The 9,803-nt window shown below is 34.9% G+C and overlaps 1 protein-coding gene across 1 annotated transcript in view; it reads left to right on the top strand.

The window, feature by feature from the left end:
• Positions 1–2,013: 2,013 nt before the first annotated feature.
• Positions 2,014–9,803, top strand: part of LOC146139573 (HEAT repeat-containing protein 5B-like) — a 31,205-nt gene continuing 23,415 nt past the window's right edge. The window contains 13 exon segments of the mRNA XM_083392234.1: positions 2,014–2,189; positions 2,576–2,787; positions 3,148–3,196; positions 3,445–3,654; positions 4,757–4,925; positions 5,444–5,557; positions 5,776–5,912; positions 6,317–6,467; positions 6,916–7,077; positions 7,782–7,917; positions 8,278–8,392; positions 8,623–8,734; positions 9,424–9,576. Of these exon segments, the coding sequence (XP_083248360.1) occupies positions 2,064–2,189; positions 2,576–2,787; positions 3,148–3,196; positions 3,445–3,654; positions 4,757–4,925; positions 5,444–5,557; positions 5,776–5,912; positions 6,317–6,467; positions 6,916–7,077; positions 7,782–7,917; positions 8,278–8,392; positions 8,623–8,734; positions 9,424–9,576 (1,846 nt within the window). The 5' untranslated portion in view covers positions 2,014–2,063.

Genomic DNA, 9,803 nt, shown 5'->3' with positions numbered 1-9,803 from the left:
TAATAAGGTTATACCAGGGGTGACCAACATGAGGCACGACCTTATAAAAAATGACACGCAAGCCCCCCAAAAAATCAAGAAAGCTTAGAGCCAATTGCCATTGTTTATTCACAATACAAAACAATCCCAGCAATTACGACAACATACAATTACTTCTGATATTATAACATTATACTGTTGAGTGTTTTTACATTTTGTACAACATCGCTTTTAATATGAGAAAAAAATAGTTACCCCTCTATACTTTCCGTCTCTTCGGTTCATCGACGTTTTGGACGCGCTTCACTAGGTCTTCCAGCCTTACAGACATTTTTTGTGGAAAACCTTTGACCAAATATTAAGTTCAAGGCAGGATAATATATGACGTAAATCTTAATGTAGCAATTTGCAACGATAAAAATATTTCATGTATTTTGGGCATCTATTGACCTAGGTCCTAGAAGAAAAAATATGTAATAATGCCAACCCAAACGCTAGCCGCTAGCCCGTACCCTAAACTAACCCAAATAAATAGCCGCAGTAAGCATTACGTCATACCTTATTCTGCCAAACATTTGGCCTAACTATTTTCCCAGTTTTTTAGTATTCTTTAGCTTGTAATCTGTAGGCTAGTTTGTAGAACGCAGTTGTTTAATTTGTGTTTTAGGATTTGAAATGTCAAAGGTTATAGGCTTCCAGATTATGTTTGTTTAAATATGTATGGTAAAAATAGATCAATTTAACATTTCAAACAAAAAAAATTAACATATCTTTATATTCAGTTAAACTATAACATGTTATAAAGTTGAAAATAAAATAAACAAATTTTACAACACTAAGCTTCATCTGAAATAAAAAGGATTTTGTTTGTTATGTTTTGATTATAGTCATGCTGTGTTTGTAATAAATTATGTTTACTGCCAACAAAAATCGTTTTTAACACTAGAAGTACCGCCCGTTGAACACACCTAGAATTACCGCGAGCGGTCAAAATGGCCGTTTGTATAATAAAGAAAAAAAGTCATAATAATTTAGATTTATTTCATTCTCTAAGTTTCTTTTATTGAGCGACCTTAACCTTTGTAAGTGTTAGATTAATACGCTGTAGGCTCCATTATGATATCATGTTCTGAAATATACTTTAGAAGCCATATCTACGAATTGATGCATTGTTGGATTTCAACCTGCTTTTTAGCTGCGTAATGAGAATTTGTTTTTGTATGTTTTCTTTACAACTATCATGAATATTGAAATTGATTGTAAAACAATAAGTTTTTAATTGGGTTAAAAATATCAAACAGGCATTTTTATTATGCTGCTTGTCACATGGATCACAAATAGCTATCCAAGGTATACAAGAACCAAAAAATTAGCAGCGCTTAGCGCAATCTACACATTCAAGTTTCACACAAGTTATACACTATCCTCAATCTAATCTATAGCATCCACAACATTTTTGCATTTTATTTTGTTGACAGTCCACATTAGTTTGGAATTACTTTCGCTTTCTGCTTCCGTCAACCATCTTATTTGGATAAGAATTGTTGAGTCAAAATTATGAACTAACATGTGACTAACTGTTACCAACTACTGCAGCAATTGTTCCACGGTTGTTTAAAAATAGTAGCGACACCAATAGCTATCGTTTAAGGTGATATAATTCGTGGAGGAATAAGAATTTGCTTTACGGTCAAAATGACCGTTGGCGGTAATTTAAGGTAAATCGATTCCTATCTCATACTGTGGTTATTCTAATAAACTAAAAATTTACATACCAAAAGGTGACCTAGACTTAGGAAAAGTCAGGAAGTTTCAATATTCTAACAGTTACCTAAGCGGAGATATAAACGATTAAAAATCCAAAACTGTCAAAATGACCGCACCGGTAATTCTAGTCTTAATGGATAACACTTGTTCTGCATTAAATGTTGGGTCAGATGTTTTCTGCATAATATTTCTTACAGACAGATTAATAAAATATTTAAAAAATAATATAATAATCTATAATATACATTTAAAACAGCTTACTGAAAATTTTATTTATCTAAATAAACTTTGAATTCGGAGTCCACAAAGTTTGCACAATGGAGCTTGCCCATGGCTTGCTGCTCAATGAAGAAGCTCTAAAGACTGTGTCAGAAAACAAGAAGGATATTTTTGTATACGAATGGCTTCGCTTTCTTTTAAAAGTTTTAAAAGCTTCACAAAAGGTAATCATGGTTAAATCATTTCATAAGACCAGAAACAACAATAATCAGCATTTGGAAAAATTTGTTGCTTTTTGTCGTAGAAAATGTTTAATTGTTTATAGCTTTGACCTTTACACTATTTTTTGTTTCTTACATATCTAAAATCGTTCTGAGTTTTCATATGTAAAGTTCATATTTTGTTCAAGCAAATGAATTGTTATATTCGGTTGGCCACTTGCTTAGGAAGATACCACACAAAAAGGTTTTCAGTGCCAACCACACTGTTTTTAGAAAAACAATAAATAAAAAGTGTTGAATAGTTCATTTACTTGTGTAAGGTTACTGGCTCTCTCTTATATATGAAATCTTATATTGTTGCCAAGGTTCACATAATATTTTTATTGCAGTCGGATATCAAAGAAAAACAGGAAAAGCTGATATCTCAGCTTAATGCTCAAGTCGCTGCAGGACCCGGCCCACCAACAAGGGCCCTAATTGGCCAATGCTTGTCTGCTCTGTACAGGATTGGCGACAGCTACACTATTTATGAAACAGTGAGCAAATGCAATGAAATCATCAAAAACAAGGACGACTCTCCTAGCTTTCTTCCAGTGCGATTGTAAGTGTTTTCGTTTATTATTGGCAAAACAGTTTACGGTAGGCCTTAAATTAATGTTTTACAATTTGTTCAAAATTTGAACAAACTGATTAAAAATGAAATTTTTATCTTTGGTACCATAATATAAGCACATGACAGTAAATATATCAAGTTATTATTAAAAAAAACTAATATATATAAAAATATATGCTAAAAGGTGCCTGGTAAATGTTATTTTGTGTTTAGCACCATCTATGAAACAATATTATGTAACAATCAATGACTAAACTAGACCTTCCTGTACACAACCTATCAAAAAATTTAAACATCAAATTATTTTGTGTGTAGTGTTAAAATAAACTTTTTTTAATTTTAATGCAGATCAGCAATTGTGGTGTCTGGTGTACTTTACGAAAACAATGGAAGAATGGTAAGTAGTGTAGGATCGCTATATTTAATGTAACTTTTTTTCTGCCTTCACATCAAACATAGCTGTCGTGTAATTGTTGGCTTGTTACCACACGTCATATTAATACAATATTAATCATTCTGAAGTCTGAACTATGTAAATTGTGTAAGTACTAAGTTAATATGCAGCAAGTTTTGTCATAATGTATAAAGTTATGAGTAAAAATAGTCTGTTATGTAATGGTCATGGTCTAACTTTAAACTTTACAGCTCGGTGGGCTTTTTACCGACTCCGTCCAAGTTCTTTTGAAGGGCCTGAAAAATGCTGAATCGCGCACTAGATCTGAAACAATGGTGGCTTTGCGCTGCCTTCTGTTTGGGCTGGGCAACTCTGCCTCTATGTGCCACAGAGACATCTACAAGGTGGCCAAACTGGCTTTGCTGGATCGCTCTATGTTTGTCAGAGCATCTGCTGCACAGGTTTAAATATTTATCTTTTTTATTACTTTTTTAATTAAACCTGGTATATATATTATATATATATATAAAGTTATCTGCCAAAGCTTGCAAATTTTAACAAAAACAAATTGTTAGGGATGTTCAAAGTAGAATATCGAATGCGCTTTAGGGTTACTTAAGGTCAACTTTAGGCTAATATTCAGCTAGGTTATGCAGTTATTCACAGCGTAATTGTCAAGAATTCGTTATGTCAATAGTAACTTTGTATTCTTTGCAGTACATTATTTGACTGCATAACAGATCATGTTAGTCAAAAACGAAGCACTAAAACCCAACAATGCTTTAAAAAACAGGACCGAATTGCTTAAGACTTCTGTGTGCAGTGTTTCATTGTACTCACTATTGGCAAAAATATAAGTTTTGGCAACAACCTGGACAGTTGATATAATACGGTTTACAGAACTGCTTCAAATGACAGTTGTTCAGAATGTTAAACATATGGGAGATTTTTTTATTATAATGTACACATGTTAGCAAATTGTTTGGGCGATTTATTGCTGTGATTGTAGGCCCTGTGGGGTAGATTAAGATTAATCCCTTCCCCAAACAAAACCAAGGTTAGATAATTTAATAAAAATTTACTAGGATTCGCTATTCTGGATTCGTTATTCTAGATTCGAAACCTATTATTCTAGAATACCTTGGGATTCTACTTTGAACATCCCTACAAATTGTTTAGTTTATGCTTGAAATTATTTTTTCATGTTTTATGAGCTATAAACGTATGTGTTTTAGGTTGTGTCTTTACTAACTGAACAGATACACAAAAAATGTTTACTGGTTGTTTTCTAGCTAGTTGTTTTTCTATCCTGGCCTTTCTTGCACTAAATACTTAATTTATCTCCTGATTTTGGCTCGAAGGTTTCTTGTGTACTATGACATGTGTGCCATAATTGGTCAGTACAACTTCTGATTGACCAGATTGCAGTGTTTGTACACATGCTTATGTATGGATGTTTTAGTGATAAACTAGTAAAGTGAACTAGGAAGTATTTTTTTGCTGTGTTCGGTTTGTAATTATCCACATCATACAATCAAACATTATCTCATGATTTACTTTCAGTGCATGGAAGAGCTTGTTAAAGAGGCTTCATTTGTGTATGCAAATGAGTTTGAGGCCCTGATACAGCAATGTGTCCGGGCACTAGATGGCAGCACATATGAAACCAGGTGCTCGATTGCACGCCTTCTTGGAACTTTAGTTGCCTGCTCCCAACGACCAAAACCATCAGGTAAACATCAACAAACTGTAGTATTACAATGTTTGATACACTTGCTGTAGTGTAGTGGTTCTTAATCAGAGTTAGATTAAGCCCCTGGGGTTTCACAAAGCTATTTCATGGGTCAGGCAAATGTGCTCTGAACATTTAACACAAGGCTTTCTTACAAATAAACTTACAGAAGCAATGAAGTAAGTATGATTGGTTAACACTGGCTGTTGATATTATTTTAATATTGGGGCATGTCAAAAAGCCATAATTCTCACAATTTGTCACTGTGAAATAACATATTAATACAGAAATGTATAACGATGAAATATGGTAGAATTTTGTTTGTGTATCTTAAGCAAAAATTTTTGATTTAACAAAAACATGCAGAATAATGTAAGGGTTCGACATTTAGGTGAATGTTGTGGCATGTGTTCTTGAAATTTAAAAGATAATTTGTTGGTGGCTGCAAAATAGTTGAACATAATTTTGCTTTAAAAAGGTTGAAAATTAGTTTGTTTATATATTGATGTGCTTTTTAGTTCCCAAAGGCAGAAAGCCAACACTGGATGAAGCTCTGACTGCTCTCGCCAACGGATTTATTCATGCTGGTTCCAGTGGAGGGGCTAGAGAGCTGTTAAAAGGCACTTTGAGTGGTAAGCGTTGAGTGGTTTTTCTACAATTTTTTGTTCACAAAAAAGTATGAAATTTTAATACCTCTATTTATTTCGCTCTCTTTGATAAGTCTGAGTAAATATTTTTTGTTTTTTTTATAATTGAAAATGCAAGTCTGGCTTTATCCCTGTTACTAGAGTCTAACATTATGTTGCAACAAGTATTTTAATGTTTACTTAGTAATTGCTTTTATTTGCAGCTGGATCAGTTCGCAACATACGCATCGGCATCACTGAAGCGTATGTCGAGTTTGTTCGGGAGCTCGGCACAGATTGGTTGGAAAAAAATCTTAAGTTGTTTCTTAACAAAGTGGTAGATGTGGTGGCAAATCCAAAGGTACATAAATATTAATTTTAAGAGGTGATGTTGTCATTGCAATTAAAACAAATTTTATATGTTATATATTTTGTATTGTATATAGTATTCTGAATGCAATGAAAGAGTAGACTGTAATTATAAGCTAGAACTTGCTGCGTTTTTTTACAGTCAAAGAAACGATTATGTTGGTAGTTTAACCAACTCTCTTCCACCTACACAAACCAGGCTACTTTCAATCAAAGTAATTCTAGGCTGTAATTATAGGTTAAAACTTGCTGCGTTTTTTGACAGTCTAGGAAACAATTATGTTGATAGTTTAACCAACTCAGAGTTTAGCACTTGTACTAAACCAGGTTATTTTCAATTAAAGCAATTGTTTCATTCTTTTCTGAGTCTCAAATCTGTATAATTCTCTTTTTAAGGCAACCAGCGCACACGTGGAAGCTGTTTATTCCCGTCGCTGCATCACCTTCATTTTGCATTCGACACTTGGCGTTCTCTTGGGCGAATCGCAACAACAAGTTGCCATCAAGGAACTCTGCGTCATTATAAATAAGCACATGGCGGCAGTTGGTAAGACTATTGATGCGTTGTAAATACGAAATTTTTTGATTACCAAGTTATTTTTTTTTTAGTAATATATTTATTCTTCTGTACAATGGGCAATAAATGCCTCTCTTAAAATTGATTTTCAGCATTGCAATGTTACAGTTTCGTGTCAATTTATACAATATATATTTTATCAAAATTCTAATTTATATAGTTTTACAGTTTAGTTTCAATTTATATAATATAAATTAAAAGAAAATCCCGTTCATACTTTGTACCCTGTTTTGTTTCATATTAATTTTGTTTTACGATTTTTTTATTCCTAATCGGATATATGTAGTTATCTGTTAAGGCCTAATATTTTAACAAAACAAGTATTGTTGTAGTAGATTAGGCAAGGCTCTTCATTAACTGTTCTGTTTAAAGTTCAGTACTTTTCTTTAATTTAAAACCTAACTTTGTGTCGTCACAGACTCTTCAGCTAGCGACGGCAACAGTCAGAACGGCAACCAGTCGTCGGCAGGTGACGTCTACCAGAGCCAACACGTACTGGTTTGTGCCACCCACCAGATTGGCAGTCTTCTCCGGTCACTTGGCACTGCCGCCCTGCCACTAATTTCAGAATCACAAAGCGGTGAGCTGCTTTATTCCGTAGTGCCGTTCAGTTAACCAGAGTTTAATCTTAAAAAGTAAGTTATATAATTAGTTTTACTGATGCCCCTAGAGAAGACTTTCGAGTCATTTAAGCACGGATTTTACTAAAAAAATGAAATCGATCGACAAATGGCGTTCTTGCTCTACATTACGCTTTTGTCGAAAATCAAGAGGTTAATATTTGTTACTTTTTATTTCCAAATACAGGTTAATACGCGTGATAACAATGCAGATGATAACATTTCAAGTTATACTTTTATAACTTTTTACTCAGTTAATCAGCAGATACAGAATCTTCGATTTGTTCTTGCTTTTTTTTTTGCATAAATATCTATATTTTTGTGGGGTGAAGGTCTGTAGGGGCTAGCGGGGTAGTAATATGGGCGCAGTACGTGCCCTAAGACCAGCAAACACAAAACGTTCCATATTGTATTTTTGTTACGAAAAAAGATAAAATAACTTAAAATGTGGTCAAAAAACTAAATGTCGTGGCGCCATTGCTACATCAGCTCGGGGTTTGTTATTCCTACTTTGTTGTTGATAGTCGGAGCTCAACCCTGGATGTTATTCTACTTTTAAATGTCCCTTATTGCGCGTCTTAATTATTTTGGGAGAAGGAGGGAAGAAGCCTGCAATATTGCCTCTAAAAGGCCAGAAAGTAATTAAGCTCCACGTTGCTCGCAGGTTTGGTCGACTGCTTGCTCAGCGTTCTTCTTTTTCCCTCTCACTCCGCCCGCCTTTCTGCCGCTTGGTGTCTCCGTTGCCTCGCCGTCGCCATACCTTCGCAGCTTTCCGGGTTGATTGACAAGTGCACCGAAAAGTAAGGCCCGAAAACGTAGATGCCATAAAAAACGTAGTGTTTAAAGCAAATTAGTCAATGAAACAGAATCCTTATTTGAAACTGCAGTCTGATTGTTAAGTTTTATTGTTACTTTTCTAGCAAGAGAGAGTGCCATCAGATCAATTTTTTGTTAGAAGCATGCAATCTGATTGTTTAAATTTGTAACTACACGTTAATCTGAGTATGTTATTTAACAAATGCTCTATGTTATCATGCAACAACAGCATTTATTTTCACTGTTAATAGCCTTAAGATACGCTTTTTTCAATCTACTTTCGTCTCAATATAGGGTATCCGTTTATTTCTATACATTAGGGTGACTTGCTTTTTTGTTGTTAGATTGCAACGACTGAAGTCTTCGGGTGAAGCTATATCCGGATACAGCTCTGCTCTAGCTGCCTTGTTTGGGGCTGTGCAAGAATGTCCGATGGGAATTCCCCTGGCTAAAGGAAGGGTAAAATAATTGGCCCAAATATTAAACTTTCGCACATCAGATTTTTTGAATGCTAAATTGCCTGTAAATTTTAGCAGAAATATATAACAAGAGCCATTATTTTTCATATTCACAATAATCAAAGACCAACTTTAATCACCCATATCCCCGAATATCCGTTTTCTACTTCTTATCGCTTCTATGTCAAGCCCGAAATGTCGTTATGCAACCGTGTTGATTTTTGTTTCCAGGTGATTTTCACCATCGCCGAGGAAATCTTACGTTCGGTCGCCCAGAACAGTCGCCTCTCCATCTACAGAACGCAGGGAGCTTGGCTGCTCATCGGAGCTCTCATGACTTTGGGTAGGCTTTTGCTTTGTATCCGAAGTGGGAAAATTGATGTTAACACGATTTATATAAAACTTTTACAGTGTCGAAAAAAAAAAAACAGTTCAAAGGAATTAGGTTTTAGGATTCCGAAATAGAAATGTTTTTTGCTCCTAATAAACTTAAGTTTATTACAAAGCCCCAAATACAGCGTTATTCGCCAAAAGTTTTATAAACTTATAAAAACGTCCTTATTTGGACTATGTATGTGCTTTATTATCGGATTAAAGTTAATACCCGACACCAGATGTACTCGTTCGATACAAGCTTAATATATTTGTTGATTACCTATGTTTTGGCCGTACCGTGGCAAAGTGGTTTGGTAGATTGGTATGTTTTTGTGAATAGTTTTTTTTTTTCAAATAACGACATCATTCGGGTACGACTGGCAACAAGGGAATGTGTTAATCGTTTTATTTGCTGCGATAAAAATACGCGTGTTTTGAGATATCCCTAAATTATTGCCTATTTTGGAGCATAATGGTTGAAGGTTGTAGTAAGAAATAATAAGAATATCAAAGCCCATATGGAAGACGTGATGTTGAAAATGAAACTTTCAAAATGTTGAAAATGAAGCGTTCAAAATGATACCTACTTCTGTACGGGCTTTGATATTCCTATTACGTATTGCCTATTTGTGATGAATGTTTTTTTTTCGTTCAAAGGCCCTTCCACGGTGAAGCACCTCCTCCCCAAGCTTCTCCTGCTATGGAGGACTTCGTTTCCGCGATCCATGCGCGAGCTGGAGCAAGAGAGGCAGAGAGGAGACTCCTTCACCTGGCAACTCACACTAGAGTCAAGATCGGGAGCGCTATGTGGTATGCTGTTGTTTGTTGTTGTCTCGCTGGCATTAACTGACATAAACCGTCATTTCACAACCTTCATATTATTTTTGACCCTTTGCTATACAACTGAGAAAACGGCATTGATGCGAAAAAGCCTGCTGTTAGTCATCACAGGTTGTGGATTTTAAAAACCTTTGCTCGTGAGTCGTGACTCCCTGGCGAACTAACCTGGTTGATACGATAAGCATTTAACCAAGTAG

This window comes from Ascidiella aspersa, chromosome 6, assembly GCF_963924565.1.
Source record: "Ascidiella aspersa chromosome 6, kaAscAspe10.2, whole genome shotgun sequence".
NCBI lineage: Eukaryota > Metazoa > Chordata > Ascidiacea > Phlebobranchia > Ascidiidae > Ascidiella > Ascidiella aspersa.
Note: the sequence above shows the minus strand (reverse complement) of the source record. Positions and strands in the feature narration are given on the sequence as shown.